This window comes from Rhamphochromis longiceps, linkage group LG1 (genome assembly GCF_057381845.1).
Source record: "Rhamphochromis longiceps isolate RC_006_pf linkage group LG1, R_longiceps_female_GT1.1, whole genome shotgun sequence".
NCBI classification, from domain to species: Eukaryota; Metazoa; Chordata; class Actinopteri; order Cichliformes; family Cichlidae; genus Rhamphochromis; species Rhamphochromis longiceps.
The window spans coordinates 30808607-30829814 of NC_140557.1; the positions used below are offsets into that span (position 1 = coordinate 30808607).

Sequence of the window (21208 nt, forward strand, 5' to 3'; positions counted from 1 at the left end):
GTGGCGCTATCAAATGTTCCTTTTCGTGCGCGAGCACTGTTAGGAATGCATCTGGAAGTTTATCTCTGCTCGGCTGCATTCGGCTTCCTCAAAATAGAGAGATTTGTTTGATGGTGGTGAAAGGTCCCAGATAACTCAAGTCTGCAAAAATGTGCTGTGCCACCAAAAGCAACCCACATGCATTTAAGTGCAGCGTTTTTTCAGCTCGCAGTTTGTTTTAATAGCTATCATGACGGGGTCCAGTTTCACAGTGAAGCAGGGCTCAGTGGCGGAGGAAGGAGAGGTGTAGTGGAGCATGTTCTGAGTTAACCTCTTGACCCCGTGGCATCTTTATCATATCTATCATATGTGCCAAAACAGAGGAGAGGAGGAACAGAGGGAGGTAACTTATTTAATTTTCCTTTCATTGTCGTGTCTGGGTAGTAATGGATGGCAGATGTGCTGCTGTTTGTGAAATCTCTGTGGTCTGTTGCATAAAATGGTTCTTTTTTTCAGCCATTCATTTTTATGCAAATATCTATTTAGAGTGTCTTATAGCGAGCTCTTTAAACAGACAGGCTGACTTACTGCGTACTGCGTTGCTATGTATCTCAACACTTTTTCAGAGTGGAAAAGTACAAGTTAAAGACTGAGGATGAAAAATTGCTTTGGAACTTGCAGTTCTCCTCATCTAAAGAGGAAAAACTTTTACTGGTAATTGCGATGTGGTGAAAGGGACAGAAAAAGTTCCAAATGTCATATCCGTTATCTGCACGGATCTTTTTTGCGTAACATATTAAGATCTCTGCAGCTCTGTCAGCTTCTCTAGCTGACCTCAAACATAACACATGCATGAGTTTAGCCTTGGTAGATTTTTCCTCATGCCATGAAAGCCTCTGAAACAATGCGGTTTGGAAATGAGTCAGTACTGAGGCCAAAGGGTTTGGATTCTTATATGTGTTGGTCACACATGTAGCGTATGTTAGGAGCCAAGCTGATATTGCATTGCAGTGCTACAATGATGTCATTTACCATCTCCTTTTGCTGCCATTTATCAATTACTCTGTACTAACATAACTTACTAACATAAGTAAGAACAGAAGCGTGTCTGTCTTAAAAACACAAACAGGATTTTTCACGGTTTCATATTGAAATGTAATATCTTAATTCTTCCTACAACCCACTAGGGATCAAGTACAATGTCTCTATCGCGGAGAAACGTTACAATCCTCGGGCGATGTTGGATAACCCGAATAAGATGCAGCCTCAAAACTTGACCCTCCTTCCGGGAGAAGAGACCTGCGAACACATCTACTTTTACGTCATGGTGAGATTCAGTTTTAATGTTATTTTGGTTGCTTTTCTTCTTACAAATCATTTCATAATCAAAACAGTTCTGGCAGAATTGCTCAGAAAATATCACTATGGCTATTAGTCACTGGCTAAAATCTAAAACATACATCTATAGACTTGTTTAAAGCAAAACAGATATTTGAGTGTCACAGACAAAGTGTCATAATACAGAAAATCTGCTGGTTAATTTCTGAAAATAACATTTTTACATTAGGAAACGACAGACTACGCCAGACCCATAGTGTTCACTGTACAAGTGGCACTACAAGATCCAGAAAACGCACCAGTTCTAGATGACAGCTGGCCTACTGTGGTGAAGACTGAGGTAAGAGACAATCTGGCAATGTCCTATATTTCAACATGCTGCTCAGCTACACAGCTACATAGCTATTAGCTTTGCATAATGCATAGTTCAAAGAGGTTTGGACAGCAGGTGGATGAGGCTTTTCAGAGCTGTATGCCTGTAAAGAAAAATATCTCCCACCAAGTAGTTTGAGCAGTAGATGTTTAACACATATACTGACCTCAATATTTAGATAATTTGGCCATGATTAATATGAGCCTCCTGAGAAAGAGAATACAACAGAAAACAAGGAAAATCAATCATCATCTGGGTGAAATATGAAGCAGCAGTAGTTCCTTTGATGTAAAAAGATCTTGTCTCTTTGGTAAGCTGCCCTTTTGGAACGGCTGTGACGAAGACGATCGCTGCATCCCTGACCTGGCGCTGCAGAGCATGAATGACCTGATGACTCCAAAGTAGGTATACGCATATTCATCACCATGCCTACAGTCGCACAGTGGGACAAATTTTATTTGCACACTCGCAACGAGTAAATAAATAATGCGATATCTTCCTTCCTCGCTGCTTCCCAGACAGTTCTGTGCACAGTCCGTACAGTCTCGTGGTGCTTTCTGTCGCCGTCAAAGTGAAGGGGAGATGGAGGGATCTCTCAGGGTGCTAGAGGCAACCAGGCGGAGGATGGTGGTGGATGTTCGGCTGGAGAACAAAGGAGAGAACGCATACAACGCTCGCCTCAACATCACCTACACACCCAATCTGCACTTTTCTAGCCTCATTGTCAAGGTGTGTTATCATGACCTTAAACTCTTCATGTGGTTTATCAGGACAGATGTTCTCAAATAGCCTAAAAGGTCTATGTTACTCCAAAGAGTCCGAGGTTTAACCATCAGGTAAGGCGAAATAAATTCTACATTTATGACTAGCAGTGACATTTTTCATTCAGGACAACTCGGACATCAAAATAGAGTGCTACAGTCAGGACAAACTGAGGAACGAGAAGCTCTGCAATGTCAGCGCACCCTTCATGAGGGCCAAAACACAGGTGAGTTAACCATGTTTCTTCACGTAATTCATATGTGTCGTTGTGATTTTTTAATAAGATAAGATAAGGCTTATTGTCATTGGCAGCAAAAGGATAAATTGGATTCATTTCCATCGGAGAGTTAACTAAAAAACATCTCAGGTTGAAAAGCTGTAACTTTATTACACTATAATGTTTTAGGTGTTTTTGAAGAGGTGTCTGGAAAAGCATAAAGCTGATGCAGCCCAGTGAAATTCATCCGTATGCCAGTTTTTGTACCGATTCCCAAATAAGATTAGTTGGTGCCACTGGAGAAAATTGATGCGAAACACCAGTATAAAGTAATTCATCATTCAAGAAGAAACTAAAGTCTTGCTCCTCGTCTGGGTTCTGATTTCAGGATTTAGAAATCTGAGAGAACTCAAACCCCTATGTCAAAACAGAAATCAGCATTAATTTTCTTTCAGTATCTCTGCCTGTGCTCATCGGGTTGTATTTGCTTAGAAGAGAAGGGGTGGAGATGCCAGATGTTGGCTCTGTATGTTCTGCCTGTTTTGCTCTTCTCCAGAGTTTTCAGCCAACTGCTGTTTTAGTATGTTTCATCCAGGCTTTTAACTCTGCCAAAACATGTTTACGAGAACAATATCATCCTCAGAAAGCACATTTATATGTAATAATAAACATAGTTCCCCAGACCTGTCCCGTATTAAACCTGAATGCGTCATTGTTCATGTATAATGCGAGCACGAAGTGCATTGGGGACCACGAACACGTGCTGCAACTTTATTGGGCACACCTGTTCCACTGCTCGTTAATGCAAATATGTGAGCAACCTGTAAAGTGGCAGCAGCTCAGTTAACAAATATCAAATACACCAACTTAACATGCTAATGTTTCAGCCCTGTACCCTTCATCATATCATATTGCATATATTCATCAGTGCTCTGATGAATGCCACAAGCCTGAAACATTAACACAACTGTTGGCATGGACTTTGAATGTGACATGTCTGATGTTGTTAGGGGGGCTGGTCCTGAGTACTTCAGAAACTGCTGATCTAATGGGATTTTCCCACACAGCCATCTCTAGGGTTTACAGAGAAAAAGAGAAAATATGTGTCAGCCAGCAGCAGTTCTCAGGGTGAAAATCCATGTTGATGACAGAGGTCAGAGGACAAAGGCTTGTATAAACACTACAGAAACTCAAACAACCACTTGTTATAATCGATGTATGGAGAAGAGCATCTCTGCATGCACAACACCTTGAACAGACGAACAGCAGAAGACCACACGCTGCGCGCCACCCCTGTCAGCTAAGAACACCAAGTGGATGCCACAACTCACACAGGCTCAACAAAACTGGGCAGTAGGAGATTGGGAAAATATTGCCTGGTCTTTTTTCTGCTGCAACATTCAGATGGTTGACTCAGAATTTGGTCGAAACAACTTGAAAACATGAATCTATCCTTTGTATCAGCAAGTTCACTGCACTTAAGTGGCCTCCACAGCACCTTTGGGATGTGCTGGAACGGGAGATTCTCATCTTAAATGTGCTTGTTTACCTACATGATTATCCACCCACCGAATCCAACTGAAAAGCAAAGCAGCAGGGATAGTACCTGGATCAAAGTACCTGGACTACTTTGACATCATGTTGTATTTTTATATGTAAAGAATGAAATTCCACAATGTAAGAAAGAGGGCGCATTGTCATTTGGAGGAAATCATACCAGTGTTATGGAAAGAAAGTGCAATATGGAGATTCTAGGACACCATTCATAGCTTATCCGTTGTCGTCACTCATGATGACAGTGACTTCTCGTGTCTCGTGTTGGAACAGCTACTCGTGTCTTAAAGGTTAAAGTAGCTGTCCCAAATATAGACAAACAAATCAGCCAGTCTGGACCCCTCTTCTTCTTTTCACTATAAAAACATCACATTTAATTGTTATTGCATTAGGAAGATGCATCTTAGCAACGGGGTAAACACAACAGATAAGACTTGCTCTTCTCTCAGCATTATTCAGGTGAGACTGAACGAAAGACACCGAGATGCATTTCTCCTTCCTCATCTGTTAGTGATTCTCACATTCATTTCTGCTGTACCAAGCTTTTCCACAGGCTTATAAAGTCAACAATATTTATGAGGCTGTGCACTTTCCGGGGTATTTTACAGCAAGGCATTACTTTTTATTTTTAGGAGGGTGATGTTTGTGTTGACTTTGATAGGGATGACACCGGTCGTACATCAGTAAGTGCAATTAAAAGCTGTTATCCCTTTTTTAAATGTGTTTTTCATTGACATCTGAACAATAATCTTTCAGCTTTCTATACTGAAACAAAGTCTGCTGACTAATAATGCAGGAATGAAGGACTGAAGGTGACTGAAAGAGTTCATGAAATGTCCTAACCATGTGATTATCGCAAACAATGGTGATCTCCTGGGCAACAAGTAAACCCAAATTTCTATGTAATGCTCCCAAGCAACTGAACCGAGCAGACCTGGTCACCCTTTAGAGCTCACTGAATGATTCATACCCACTCATTGACCCTAAACAGCATCCAGAGCCACAAAACTGATGTGCTCTGGTCGAGAGCCTTTTAAGAATGTGGCACAGAGTTAAACAAGGCTGATTGTACACCAGTGCCACTGCCAAGCCAGCCTAAACCACCGTAGAGCTGAAGGAAAGTGGGAACTTCAGTGCAAGCTTTTTAAATTAGCCAGTTATCACGCTTGTTTGGATCTTACCAGGTGATTCTGACCCGTGTAAAACAAGTTTGTTCAGTAAACTTTACAACCAACAGCGACAAGACGTCTAAAAATCGATTCCTTTTGCACGTGATCGTGGAAGCAAATGTGTTTTTAGGTTTTGTGGGTGTATGCAGAGAGAAGGGTTCTAGTTACTAGCGGTTTGACGACTGACAACGAATGTGGCCTAAGGAGGCGGACAGGCTGAAGAAACACAGAGGAGGAAGAGGAGAAACATGCACTGTTTGAATTTCTGTGTTCAGCTATGCAGATGCACGAACATTCTCCAACCATGGACAATCACGCCCTCAAAACCCAGAACAACTGTGTGTGTGCATGTGTGTGTGCACGTGTGCACGTGTGCGCGTGTCTGGATTCCTATGTTTGTGTTTCATCCAGCCATCCTTCTCAAGAAACAGTGGGCTGAAGTCAAGGTTAACCATTCTTCACCAGGATATGCGATAGGACTAACAAAGGAGGACCGGGATCATTTTCCACATCTGGGACAAGATGATACGCAACGAGATCATTATATTTGTGCTAAATCTGTGGTTGCTTTGAGAATGAGTCTATCTATATGGAAGAGGGAAGGAGGAAACCTCGTTATGCATTCCAGTCTGGTCAGACTGGATCCTTCATGATTTCATTACACCATGGAGGACTGTAAACAATGCTCAGCTAAACTCTGCTCTCCTAGATCGGCATTCTTCTGCCAATCAAGCCTCCTTTGCAGACTTGGGTTCCAATTTTGATACATACCCATTCCTCTTTCTGGCTGTCTCCTTTTTACTGCTCTGCTTTTATTTTGCCCTGAATCTGGCTTCCACTGGAAGTTTTGAGTGAGTGAATGTGTGTGTATGTAGTGGACATAGTCTTCAACTGAGGGGAAATTCCCAGGCTCTCTTTAAGCAGCAACAACTGTGCAAGCAGCTGCCTGGGGTCAAAGCCCAGGAATTATAGTAGGTTATTGCGGACTTGACTTCTTTTGTGTCCTTTATTCTAGGAATGCTATATAGCATAGCATCTGGAGTACTTTAGAGTTTTGTTAAAGCAAGATGAAATATAATTTAGGAAAAGCAATAAATGGGTAGTGTGTGCTTCTAATCTTTACTTCCTCTTCTTTGTAGGTAACATTTCGCCTGGAGTTCGAATTCAGTCGCACTACCTTCCTTGACCATCTCCGGGTTATCCTGGAGGCCAGCAGGTATGGACATCACTTTATATCTATTGGCATCCCAATTACTTTTTGCTTTGCATGTAGACAAATGTTCTGTGTTTTAATGATCAACAAAGATATTTAAAAAATAATACAAGGATAAGCGTCTCGCTGTAAGATCATCACTTCTATTTGTGGAATATTTTTGTCTTTTCAACAGTGACGGTGAAGAAAATAGCAAAGCCGATAATTTCAATGATATCTATTACTCGCTGAAGTACGAGGCAGACCTTCTCTTCACCAGGTTAGTCAGCTTTCGGGGGGTGGGTGTTGTTGTTGTTGTTTTGTTTTTTACCAAACAATACAAGCGAGGAATTTAGAAGTGCAGTGGGCTACAACAAACTGTGTTGGCATAATCTGGAAGATACTGAATGTAACTGTGGGGGAAATTAGTCGCTAGTTGTGCAGCCGGAATGGGAACTTTATGTTAATTGTTTGCTTGTTTATTTATTTACTTTTTTCTTTATTTGCTTTGACAGGGATTCTAATCCGACTCGATATGAAATCAAACCAGAGCTGTCACTGGAGGAGCCAGGCATCATCGGTCCTCCTTTCAACTTCACCTTCCAAGTGAGACCAGTTCTATCACCACCATGAGCTTAATTCAAAGTACAGCTTGGAAATAGTTTACACGATTCCCCCTGTTGTGCCTTAGATCCAGAATCTTGGATACTTTCCGGTAAAGGATTTGCAGCTAAACATCGAGATCCCAGAAATGACAAAAAACGGCAACCAGCTCCTTCAGATATCCGACTTCCATATTAACCAGGTGTGTGCAGAGCTTCAAACTGTCTATCAGTTAATACAAAAACAGAACATGAGGGACATGTGGCAGATTTTTTTATATTATAGCACTCCATGGTGTGATAACAGACGCTTACAGTGGCTAATATTAACACGCTGCATAAAAGATGCCTTGCAGACAATTAGCAGCGTAATTGTTAGAGTGGCTAGGACTAAATCATTTGTTACTCTAAGCTTTGACATAATGTAATCAGTGAGATTTTGGCACTTTGGAGCTGACGAGCTGCCACTTGGGTTTCAGTCAGTTTCCTTTCCACCTATGCTGCTTTTTTACTTTTTTGCATTTACCCTGTATCGTCAGTTGGTACTTGCGATTGTTCTGCTAAAACTCACATAAATATCAGCGGTAAATAACAACAGAAGAGCAGTGGTGGTATTGCTACTGTTTAGGGGAAAGATTGTTTGGTTTGACCTGAGCAGACCTGTTCTACTATTGAAGTTCATCATTTCTGGAAAGTTTTTCTGGAATAATACAGATTCACAGGTCTTCTTAAAATTTTGGACATTGTCAGCATGCTGAAACTCTTAACATGTTCGAGTCTGGAGGTTCAGCCTCTGATGTTTTTAATTGGGAATGAGAGGGGCAGCTCAGGTTGAGCCATTTGGGGATAAAGTAATAGAGGCAAGGCTGAGAGGGTTGGGACATATACAGATGAGGGAGGGTGGATATGTTGGACAAAGGATGATGAAGATGGAGCTGCCAGGCAGGAAGAAAAGAGGAAGACCAGAGAGAAGATTGATGTAGCGAAGGAGGACATGCAGATTGTTGGTGTGACAGAGGAGGATGTGGGGACAGGGTGAGATGAAGCTGTGGACTCCCCTAAAGGGAGCAGCCAAAAGAAGAAGGACAGAGTCAGCTCGACAGACTAACCTCAGCTACACAGCGTCCAAACCTAATCACATATTATCAGTGCATTACATTTACTTTACATTAATTGCTGAACAATAATCATTCTTTTTAGTAACATGATCTAATAAGCTCCAGCTTATCGGCATATTATTTCACTGCTTTTCTGGAAACATAACATTTTACTGCACTAAGAGGAATTTCTTACCCCCATGTCGCACCTCAGAGAGATGGTACGCACTGTTTACCACCTCAGCATGTGGCACAGAGCAGGGCATCACTTGAAGACCTGTCACGCTTCTCCAGCTTGGTAAAGTCAATAAAACCTATCAAATTCTTTCCCAGATAAAAGTTTAATTCTCAACTTATTTTCTTAACTTTTTTTTTTCGATCTGCTTCTTCCCACAGAACCGATCCAACACACTAACTCTTCCAATTCAATGCACAGTCAATGTGGCTTACTACAGAGACGCTGCCTTTAGAATCACTGGAGCACTTAGAATAGATACTTTACACGCGGTGAGCTTAAACCTCATCAATGGCTGCATGAATTATTATTTATCACTTTTTACAAAACTTTGGCTCTGCAGTGCTTGTAGCTGTGTCATCTGTTCGTTAAATGCGCCTGCTTGTTTTGATTTCCTCTCCAGCTGAAGTTTAAAATCCTGGAATTGGTGACCAGTGCATCAGTGGAGCTCCCCTCCTCCAGCCCCATGTTTTTACATGAAGAGAGGCCTGTCAGACATGTGAGTCGGCAACAACCAGTGCTCTAAATTGCTTCTGTCCTCGTCTGGATTTTATTCTTACCATGTGCCCGGTTCTCGAGATCAGCTGTTAAAATTTATTTCAGTGGACTTTAAGTATTCAAATAGTGTCTCGTATGTGATGTTACCATTCATGGAAAACTAAGAAGAAGAAAAAAACAAATTTTCCATCAAGCACCTCTTTTTATTAAAAAATGAAAAGAAAACAAAGTTTCTGCTTCAGCTGCGCTCATGAGCACAGAACTGAAACAGGGAATAATGTTAGTATTGGAGCACTCATGGCTGTGTGGTGCTTAGGGACCGAAAGGACCAGCGGCACAACATGTATGAGTCAGGACTCAAACACTAATCTGTGCTGCCATCTATTGGTCATTAAAACTGTCAGACTCTATTATCTTGGTTTTTTTTTAAAGAGACTGTATTTGTGGAAGTAAAAGGTGAATGGATGTACTTGATCGGTCTGTGAAAACGCTTTTTTATCAAAATTCATGAATTGTCGTTATGCTATTCTGCAAAAATCATATTTATTTAAAGCTATATATTTAAGCCAAAAATACCATTTATCACTGCCTGTGTGTACAATTCAGCCTGCGTGCTTAAGAGAAAACAAATTTTATGTGTTGTCATGTCCAACAGATAATACTAGAGATCAGGAAGGAGGGAGATTACAGAATTCCTACTTGGATTATCGTTGGAAGCACGCTGGGAGGACTCTTATTGTTAGCCCTGCTCAGCCTCGCTCTATGGAAAGTAAGTTACGTCGTGCAGTTTTTTAGTTAGCTGACTAACAGCCATTGAGTTATTAGAGGTATTTATCTAAATACCCACTTTTAGTCACTGACGAGTGACAATTTGGGGGGAGCTGTAGCATGTGATTCCCAGCATTTTCATGAGGATAATGGTTTTCCCATCCTGGAAAAAAAAACCACACCCTCTGGGGTTAAAATGTTTCCTTAAAGCACAAAGCCCCACAAACAGTTGATACTGTTCATCTGGATGTAACGTTTTAAGTGGGAGAAATATTTTGTCACTTATCCATGTGACTTCTTCAGTTTCCCCAACCTTATAAACAGTGCATTTTCACAATAACTGAAACTAGCACCACTGGCGAACAATGAGCTGTCAGTTTCTTCATTAATATGCAAATTGCCATGACTGTTTACAAGGTTGGTCGAAACCTGCAGTCAGCTCATTTTTCTACTACCTCATCTGTAAATGTGAGCTATGGTCAGATGGTTATTGTAGTGTAGGTTTAGACTGCCATCATGTGGCTGAGAATAAGATATTGTCTTTAAATAAGAGTCTGACAGAAATGCCATAGTTATGTACCAAAACTGTGTAAAATGCCAGATTCTTCCATTTCTTGACTCTTGTCTGCATGTTTTCTATTTATTTCATATTCCTGTAGAAATAATGAAGCGGCTGTTTTATATCCATTACCTGGATCCTTTACTGTCAAGTAAAGGTCAAGCCAGCAATAAAGGCAGCCTCATATTTATGCTCAACACAGGATGCATTGACAGAAATGAAGAATCTGTCTGAATATGTGGAGCTGCGCTTTTTGTTTTGCGTGTATGTGTGTGTGAGCGTGTATTCATATCTTTGTGGGGACTAAAAATCCTGGTCCCCTCAAGTTTGAAGGCATATTTTGAGACTCAAAATGACGGTAAGGGTTAGGGATCCATTTTTCTTGGTTAGGGTAAGAGGCTAGAGAAAACATAATGCCAGTTAGATGTCCCCACAACATATGAATACCCAACGTGTGTATGTGTGTGATTGGGGGAGGGGGTTTACTGGCTGAAATGCTTACATTTACAAGAAGCTGCTAGTCTCCCATCATATATTACAAAACTGTTTAAAAGCACGTCCTTATTTTAATTTTGTGGTATTTCTACACACAAGAAAATCATCAATCTAGCACCAGCGTCAGTGCTTATATTAATATAATTAAATAGTCATCTTTTACACAAGATCTCCTGATGTATTGTTTTATGGGGAAAAGGGTCAGTCAGTTTGAACCGAAGCATCTGCCTCATGTTTCTGTATCATATTAAAGTGTAAAAATGGATTGTGTGTTATTTATTTAGGTTTTTCAGGGGGACGAAAAATGCCACTGATGATGCAGAAATTTAAAAAAATCACAAAATCACATGTATTAAATATGATCCACTAGATGTTAAAAAGCTAAATGATATTTAGTGATAGTCACCATGAGCAGATATCTAAAGGATCTGATGAACTGTCATGATATTTGGGCAGGCTAGCTGGGGATTCCAGTACACACACACACACACAGACATTGACTGGATTTATCAGCATTGTGGTTTTAATCTTCCCCAGTATATTCCTGACCTCAAACATACCCCGAGGGATACAGACTGGACCTTGTTTTTACTTTGGATTTATTCCGAGGATATTTTTATTTCTGATCATCCCCATACTCTCTTTAACTTTCATGTGCCTCTATATTTGGTTAGCTCCAGCATCTTAGCTGCTGATAAATTTTCTGCCTCTAATTTATTTACATCCACTTATAACAATGTTGAGCTCTCACTGAATCATTTTAACCATAACTGTCTTTATATTTTAGATAAGTCTGTCCTGTTTGACTGAGATTAGCTCCTGAAACTCTTCTCCTTGGATAAATGACGGCATTAAAGCGTTCTTGTTGAAAAAAATGAGCACTTGTGGAGATCAAGTCATCTACGCATTCATCTCCTTCATTTAAAGGATCTTTCAGTGTCTTTTAACACTTCGGGGAGAGATGCGAGGGCTGCTGATTTTTCAAACCTGGTTTCAAACAGCAGAGGTAATCCTGTGATGGTATTCAACACTGTATTAGTGAAATTGGTATTCCTGCACCACCTGCTGTGCCTGTTTTAACAAATGAATCTCAAAATTCACATTTATTGCTAAGATTTTAGAAAAGGCTGTGCCTAAGCAGCTTACAGCTGTCTTGGACAAATACAGCAGCCTTGATCATTTCCATTCTGGCTTTTCCAGAGCTCATTCCACACAAACAGCTCTTCTGGGAGTCTCCAGAGACATCTTGATGTGAAGTGACACAGGATAATCTTCTGGACTTGACTTGATCTTTGGCTTTAATACTGTTGATCATCGCGTTGAGATTGACAGGCTGAGACACTGTGTGGGTGTATCGAGGTCTGCTTTGGAGTGGTCTCTTCAAATCTGTCTGAAAGATCCTTATCTGTGGCTGCTTCTAATTTCATTTCATCTTCCACTTCTCTTGCTTACTGTGTAGCACACTGGTGGGCCTGTACTGTTTCTGTTATATCTGCTCCTTCTTCAGCACGTTTTCAGCACTTTTAAGGACATTTCTTATCATTGCCGTGCAGACGATTTTCAGTCATATATCTTTTAAGCCCCGAGATGTTTCTAACCTGCACATCTTGCATCTAGAATCTATTAAAACTTGGATGGCTGACATTTTTCTCCAATTTAACGAAGAGAAAACAGAAGTTTGTGCCCCTGACAGATTTGTGCCTACGGTAATGGAAACCCCAGGTACCTTTGCTACATTTTCTACTTTGAAAGTGTAACTTGTGACTCAGCCTTCACTTTGGATGCTCGCGTTTAATCACCGTTTCGCTCTTGCTGTTGTCACTTAAGAAATATTTCCAAGTTGAGTTCCATCGTGTCACACTTTGAATTGGAAATTGTTATTGGGACCTTCACGTCTGGATTATCGCATTCACCTTGTTCACTTGTCTTAACAAAACCTCCTTTGGAACGTCTGCAGGTTGTTCAGAATGCTGCTGCGAGGCTTCTGACTAAAGTCTACCAAGTGCTCATGTGTCACACGGTTGGTAATTCGGTTGCACTGGATCCCCATTAATGTCACTTTAAGATTCTGATGTTGACCTTTAGAGCTCTGCATGGGCAAGCACCATACACCACCACCCAATGTGATGTTTGTGTATTGTATGTACGGTCGGCAAGGTCTGTCATCTCGGTTGTGGGCAAAAGACCTGCAACTGACAAATAAAGGCTATCTCATCTCATCTCATCTCATCATCTCAATAGTGAAGTTTTGTGTCCATATATTCTGCGTTCCTGAGGTCACATGATCACAACCTGCTGGTTTTATGCAAGACTGAGAACTAAAGGAAACAGAGTTTTTGTGGTCCACAGACTCCAGAGCTCTCTACATTCTTGTTGTGAATCACTTTATGATATTTTTCTTGAAAGCTGGTCAATAAATAAAATTTTACTTACTTTTATCCTTAGGGGGTGATGACTAATAACCTCGTCTACTGACTTTACATCTACAGTTTGGTGCCACATGGGTAACATGCTATTTTGAGATTAGGAACATAGTCAGCATTTTACATGGTGACTACGTCAGTATGTCAGCATTAAAATTGTGGCCTCACAGATCTGCAAGCACAGCCGCACACTCTGAAACTTCTTAGCTTTTTCTTAAGTTTGCATAAATTTTACATTTGCAGTCACAAGGAAGTGATGCAATCTGTGTGCTGCACAGTGCCCGCAATATTTGTAGCACATTTGTGTTTGCAGCATTACTTCTTATCTAACTTATCTCTGCTCTCCCACCCAGCTTGGATTTTTCCAAAGGCAAAAGAGAAAAGAAGAGGATGAGCAGGAGGTCAACGGCAAAGTGGCAGAAGAGCGATAACGCAGGCTGAGGGCCCCCAGCAGACACCCTTTCCACAGGGGACCCGACACTCAGGGACCAATCCGCCTCACCCCACCTGCTCCCACCGCTGCAGTGGCACCGCGTACACAGCACCACACGATCATTATTGCTGAAGAAAGGCTTTTTCAGTGCACTGGATCTTTCCTGCGCCACAACCCCTGACCCCCAACAATCAGCACTGTCACACTCACTTAGCATTCCTGCACTGTTGCGACATTAGGGCCTTCTTTGTCTATGTCTTCCACTGGCCTGGATGTCATCTCTTCAGAGATCTTGGAGCTCTAATTGCGTCGGTTTCTGGCCGGAGCTCTGGTGGTTTTTCTGTCCGTTTTCTACAGAAGAATAGAGCCACTTTCAGTCGATCTGTTTCAAGATTTTCAGGCCACTATTTGCATTTGAGGCAAATGTTAGCCAGTCATTCTTTTGTCTTTTCCTGATGTGTAGGCTATTTATTTAACTCCTATGGTAAAGTACATGAAAAAAAAAACCTCAAGGGTGTTTTCCCACCCAAAAGCTACAACAAAATGTAAAGCTCTTATACTGTATATTAAAAATTCCAAGTTTAAGAAATTTTTATCTGCCATGTATTCAGTCAATTTGCATAATAATTTATGACGACAGAAAACTGAACTAAAGTCACCAGAGAACGAAGAAGATTCGTGATGTTTAACTTTTAGAGACTTTTCTTAATCTTTGGAGAAGAATCCTCTAAATGCATCATCTCTTTAAGAGTTCGTTCATTTTAAGATTAACATCCTGGGAATCATGCAGGGTGATTTTTAAAACATTTGATGCACTTTTTACTTTGTATAAAATTAACTTGAATTTTGTAAATAGTCAGTTAGCTTTTTTTATATCCTTTCAGTACTATAATGGTTTTCTGACAGTTTTCAGCGTGGTTCATGGCATTATTTTTTTTCAGTTCAGTACGTCGGCTTTGTTTCACTGAACCTGTTACAATACGAGACAGCTGCGTGCCTTTTAACATGCACTGCATCAGAGCAAAGGGTGTGCTTATAATATTAATGGGATTTTTTTTTTTTTTTTTTTTTTACATTTGAAGCAATTCTTAACAGAAATGTAAGTAAATGATAATCAGAAGCCGTAAACATGAGTCCAGTGATTGCACAATGTCTGGAGTTTTTTTCTCTTTGAAGAAGTGTGAAGACCTGTAATATGCCTACAAATAAAACGATATAGGTCTATGAGTGTCTTTTTCACAAGTATCTGAGCGCTTTCAGCTGCATAGAAACAGGCCTCAACAAGCATGAGTCACCATTTTTGAGATTCCAATTCTTCACATACAGAAAGGAAGAACAGAAGCTGGGATTAGATTAGATTAGATAGAACTTTATTAATCCCTCAGGTGGGTTCCTCTGGGAAATTCGATTTCCAAAAAAGCACAGCACCGACAGAAGTTACAGAGTTACAGAATATTATATATATATATATATATATATATATATATATATATATATATATATATATATATATATATATATATATATATATATATATATTCACACACACACACACACATATATATAAATACAGAGACAATATAAATAAAATATACCAAGGGGATAAATAGAATAAATAGGAATAAAAAAAAAAAATACAAGTGAATTGCACATTTCAAGTATTGAGGTCTATTGCACTGTTGACTATTTACAAAAGTATTGCACAAAAGGTATTGCACAGTGAGGTGAAGAGGCACTACAGCTTAGTTGTTCCCCCCTCCTTTGTCCTCCTGTTTCCCCTCCCTCTCCCCTCCAGAGAGGAGTTAAACAGTCTGATGGCGTGTGGGACAAAGGAGTTTTTAAGTCTGTTAGTTCTTGTCTTTGGGATTGACGAATAACAGAGAGAAAAAAGTAAATAGACATCCATCTGTTCATTTTCTTCTGTTCATCCGATTCAGTGCTGCGGGAGCACTGGAGTCTATCACAGTTGTCAAAGGGCAAAAGCCAGGAAGTAGATGGCAGGGCATCAATAGACATTAAATCTTTTTTCTGAGCATCACAGTGGAAGGAATATGATCCTGACACAAGGAAAGCAAGGAAAGCCTTTACCAGCTCAAATCAAATCACTTTTATTGTCACATCACATGTGCAGGTACACTGGTACAGTACATGCCAGTGAAATTCTTGTGTGCGAGCTTCACAAGCAACAGAGTTGTGCAAAAATACAATAACATAAGAACAAGCAAATTATAAGAATGGGTAAATAAGTTATATGAATAAATATATGTACAATATAAGACTGTATGTGCATTACTGAATGTGCATACTAAGTGTGTGTGTGTGTGTGTGTGTGTGTGTGTGTGTGTGTGTGTGTGTGTGTGTGTGTGTGTGTGTGTGTGTGTGTGTGTGTGTGTGTGTGTGTGTGTGTGTGTACATATTTTTACTTCTGTTACCTAAAGTAGCAATGGACAATATTTTAACCCATCACTATGAATAAGATGTAACGGTTATAGATTAATAAGAAAGACAAGTTCATTAAGTTCATCAGTACTGTGCAAAAGTCTTTAGTCGCCCCTTGCTTCTTTATATTTTACCTTCAATGAGTCAGACTTTCATTCTTTTTTTTAAGTGCTTTTAAGCAATAGTTTTTTGAAAGGCTTTCAGAGTTTTTATTTGTGATGCTGAATGGTGAATCATTCAAGCATTAAAAATGCAGCCAACACACCCAGTGTTGTGTCTACACATAGCAGACAACTCTCTGTTATGTGAACCCATTTTAAAATTGTATCTTTATGCACTTTGTTACTAGCAGCCTGTCACAAAAACATCATTTGTTCCTGTTTCTTTAGCTGAATCAGCAGAAACATGCCAAAGATAACCCATCATTTTTATTTTTGCATCAACAAGGTGATTTCCAAAGAACTATTAGCTCAAAACCTGGAATATCTCAGCATGTTGTGCAGCGTGTCCCTATATATTGAGGAAACTGGACAAGTGGAGGTGAAAAGAAGAAGTGACAGGCCTAAACAATATCTACCACAGGTGAAGAGTATCTGACAGTAAGAATTTAAAAAAAATGCAGCAAAGACCCGACACAGGGCCTGAGAGAGACATTTGACTCTCAATTGATCCATCTACTCTTCACTGAGGCCTCGTGGTCTCAGCGGACAGTAGACGGCTGTCAAAAAGCCATCATTAAGAAAGGAACAGGGGAAAAAAAGTCTCGCCTCTCCAGAGCCCGGACCTCAACAATACTTAAGCGGTGTGGGATCATCTTGACAGAGAACAGAACAAAAGGCAGCCAACATCTAAAGAAGAGCTTTGAATATCCTTCATGAAGCCTGGAGATTCCTGAAGACTACTTAAAGAAAATACTTCAGGCTGTATTGAAGAATAAAGGTGAAGATACCAAATATTGATTTTCAAAATTTTTAGAACTGTACAATCTCCATAATATATATATATATACACACATACATATACATACCCATCTACATATATATACATACATACACATACACAAAAACCTGAAATGAATGAAAGTTTACAAATCTAGTTTAGCCCAGTCTGGCTTTTGCGAAGTGTTCCAAAAAGGGGTTCCAGACAGTCAGAAAAGAGTCTTTTGAGAAAAAAAAAGTCTTCTAATCTGATTCAAGATTCTGATGGTTTGTTTTAATACAAAACCCAGACCTTTATAAGTGTCTAATTTTCCAAGCTTAGTAAATAACATTAGCAAGTACAGTATTACATCATCAGCATACAAGCTAATTAGTGATTCAACACCTCCAACCTGGAGCCCCTTGGTGTCTGGATGCACTCTTATAGCCACAGCAAGAGGCTCCAAAACGATGGGGCTGGGGATAGTGGACAGCCCTGCTGCACCGAGCGCTGCAGAAGGAATGGGGCAGATTGGTTGTTATTTGTCAAAACAGAGCACATTGGTTCTGTGTAAATCAATTTCACCCAAGAAATGAAAGATTCACCAAACCCAAATCTGTGCAGTCACTCAAACATGCAAGGCCACTCGACCTGGTCAAAAGCTTTATGTGCATCCAAGGCCAAAACAGAGGCTCCCTTAGAATTTTTTTTCTCAGAATAGATGGTATTGAGTAATCGTCTAACATTAAAAAAGGAAAGTCTACCAGGGATAAACCCCGTCTGATCAGGATGAATAATGGATGCCAAATGTTTGTTCAATCTAGTGGCCAGGATTTTTGTAACTATCTTACGATCAAAATTTTGAAGTGCTATCTGCCTAAAATTAGTAGGGTCAGTCTTATCTTTTCCCTTTTACAAAATGAGAGTAATATTGGCTTGACATAAAGTTTTAAGGCAATTTTCCTTCTTCTTTTGTGTTGCGCAGCATCTTAAGCACAAGTGGTGCAAGAATGTCGCAAAATGTCTTATAGAACTCTGGACAGAAACCATCAGGTCCCGCCGTTTTGCCATTAGGGAATGATTGCATAGCCTGGATAACCTCCTGAAGAGTAAACTCGGAATCAAGATAATCCCGGAATGAGTTCTTCAATTTAGGCAATGGGAGAGAGTCGAAGAAGCCATTAAGATCAGATTGTAACTAGAGATGGCACGATTAGGGCTGCCACGATTAGTCGACTAGTCACGATTATGTCGACTATTAAAATCGTCGACGACTAATTTAATAGTCGACGCATCGTTTGAAGCTTTGTAAGATCACAAAGGACACAGGAATGAGTAGTAGGATTTAAGAGTGTAATAACGGACTGAAACAGAAGATGGCAGCACTGCATGTACAAGAATGCCAGCTGCCGTTAAACCCCGAAGAAGAAGAAGCTGTGTCCCAGAATTCATAGCGCAGCCCAGCGCAGTTGTCAACAATGGCGGCAGCTAGTTAGTTTTAACTTTACTCTTATTATTCTTTCTGGGTCACAAAATAAACGTTTAACATATTTTCAGGCGAGAATGTAGCTGTGTAAACCTCAAATATCTGCTCAGTTTATCAAGACACCACATATTTTCAAAAGCGCTCCGACGTTTTCGGAGACGTCTGTTACCCACTAGCTCGTTAGCTAGGCGGGGGCAAGGCTAACTAGAGCCGTGAGAACACCGGACTCCCGGCAAATCGTTTTCAAACCCACCGCCGTCTTTCGCTAGTCAGGTTAAACATATATATAAGTCACTTAGATAACTTAAAAATGTTATTGTTTGGCTTTCTTTAGTATTTTATTTGTTCCTGAGTAAATCAGTTTGGCTGAGATTAAAGTTATAGTTTTTGCACAGCTAAAACTGTCAAGCAGACAGCTGATTATCAGAAGTGTGAGAGGCTGGAGAATATACTCCGGTGTCCTGTTATATTTTAGAAAGCAAGGAGTTTATTAAACTTCACCGAAACAATCTGCAAATTTCATTAAAAATTAATAAACTACCATCTTGTCTTTATTTTTAGTTAGCACAAACACTTCAAGCTGTAAGCTAATGATAGTTATATAAGACCAGATGCTGCTGGTGCAATAAGCTGTACGTCCAATGGATGATGATCTGATTAGTCGACTAATCGCAAAAATAATCGGTGACTAGTCGACTATCAAAATAATCGTTTGTGGCAGCCCTAGGCACGATACCACTTTTTTATGTCCGATACCGATATCATAAATTTGGATATCTGCCAATACCGATATGAATCCGATATAGTGTTTTAATCAACAAAACTGTTTTTTTAAATATCTTGCTGCATTTTGTATAGGTTCATACTCAAGTTTAAAACAACAACTACACTAAAGCTATTCTGTTATACCTGTATGCAAAAAAAAAAACATTTCATAGTTCAGCAATACTGATCAATCTAATAAACTTAAACCTACACCATCCTCCCTATTCTGGTATTTTAAAGAGTTAGTTAGGTTGCTTAATATTTACGCTAAGTAAATATTAAGCAACCTAACTAATAGGGTTTCAACTCCTAGCAACAACAAAAATAAATAAATAAAAAATAGGGAACCACTTCATGATGCTTAATCGACGTAAACAACCTTAATTTGATGCAGTGTGAAAAAAAATGCACAGAAATAAATTATTTTTCAATATATTAAAATATTAAATAGATTCAACATCTTTCTTCAACAAAATTGCAGACTGCACAGATGGTACCTTCCCAAAGGAAAAAGTACTATAGCTTACTAGGGTATATATATTAGACTTAATAGTTACTATATACCAGTGGTTCTTAACCTTGTTGGAGGTACCGAACCCCACCAGTTTCATATGCGCATTCACTGAACCCCTCTTTAGTGAAAAATAAAATATGATTTTTTTCAAATTCAAGACATAGATATGCTTTTTATTGGTGCACAAAATGAGCCGTGCAGGTCACGGTGGAGGCTCTGCTGAACCCCTGAGACCGACTCACCGAACCCCTAGGGTTCGATCGAACCCAGGTTAAGAACCACTGCTATATACAGTAATGGACTTCTATTCATTTTGCATCAAATTAAAACTTTGGGTGTCAGATAATTATTTATTAAAAGCTAGACATTTTAAATGAGAATAAGAAAGAAAAGTATGTCTTTGTGCCCCCTTTTCCCTGTTAATGCCCTATCGGCCCCCCTGGCTAAACTTTGCTAGATCCGCCCCTGCACAGTTACCAGCTGTCAGCTACGTAGAAAAAGATCCTGGTGTAGAAAGTAATATTAAATAAATTCTAACAACAGCTTATCAAGCTTAAACGTGCTGCTGTTGTTCAGCCGCTGGTTTCCTCTTTCTGGTGCAAAGTGGGCCAAAAGCAAACAACAATGCCGGGTTGCTAGCGAAGCTCCACATGCTATCCAGACCACCGACAGGTCCCGCATGCCACAGCCGCTCTATCACGTGATGCATACTGCTCCGAGTGCTAACGTTCTGAGGCGAGTTACGGCGTGTTGCAAGTTTTGTGAGGTGCTTTCGTGATATTTAATGGATCGGATTACATTTTTTATTTTTCTCCGATATCCGATCCAGTAATTTAGGTCAGTATCGGACCGATACCGATACGTAATATCGGATCAGTCCATCTCTAATTGTAACACATTATGCTTAAGAGAATATAACTCACTATAGACCTCACTAAAGCGACGGTTTATATCAATTGGGTTAGTTAAAAGAGTTCCTGCTTTGGATTTAATGCTATGTGATCCATCTACTCTTCACTGAGGCCTCATGGTCTCAGCGGACAGTAGACGGCTGTCAAAAAGCCATTATTAAGAAAGGAACAGGGGGAAAAAAGTCTCGCCTCTCGAGAGCCCGGACCTTAACAATACTTAAGCGGTGTGGGATCATCTTGACAGAGAACAGAACAAAAGGCAGCCAACATCTAAAGAAGAGCTTTGAATATCCTTCATGAAGCCTGGAGATTCCTGAAGACTACTTAAAGAAACGTTCTGAGGCGAGTTGCTCTTGTAGCTTGAACACCCTTCAACTGTCGTGATAACAACATACCAGGTTTATCCCCAAACTGGAAATGCTTTTGTCGCAGTTTCCAAAGTAAATTACTGACTAGGCCACTCATTATATCATTATATTCA

The 21208-nt window shown here is 40.0% G+C and overlaps 1 protein-coding gene across 1 annotated transcript in view; it reads left to right on the forward strand.

The window, feature by feature from the left end:
* The window catches only part of itga11a (integrin, alpha 11a), a 53649-nt gene extending 38821 nt beyond the window's left edge, over positions 1 to 14828 (forward strand). Inside the window, exons 17-30 of the mRNA XM_085405875.1 lie at positions 1167 to 1306; positions 1547 to 1657; positions 2006 to 2091; positions 2209 to 2419; positions 2580 to 2678; positions 6532 to 6608; positions 6781 to 6864; positions 7100 to 7190; positions 7276 to 7389; positions 8498 to 8581; positions 8680 to 8790; positions 8922 to 9017; positions 9672 to 9785; positions 13615 to 14828. Of these exons, the coding sequence (XP_085262001.1) occupies positions 1167 to 1306; positions 1547 to 1657; positions 2006 to 2091; positions 2209 to 2419; positions 2580 to 2678; positions 6532 to 6608; positions 6781 to 6864; positions 7100 to 7190; positions 7276 to 7389; positions 8498 to 8581; positions 8680 to 8790; positions 8922 to 9017; positions 9672 to 9785; positions 13615 to 13692 (1496 nt within the window). The 3' untranslated portion in view covers positions 13693 to 14828. The remainder of the gene's footprint in view (positions 1 to 1166; positions 1307 to 1546; positions 1658 to 2005; positions 2092 to 2208; positions 2420 to 2579; positions 2679 to 6531; positions 6609 to 6780; positions 6865 to 7099; positions 7191 to 7275; positions 7390 to 8497; positions 8582 to 8679; positions 8791 to 8921; positions 9018 to 9671; positions 9786 to 13614) is intronic.
* The last annotated feature ends 6380 nt before the right edge of the window (positions 14829 to 21208 follow it).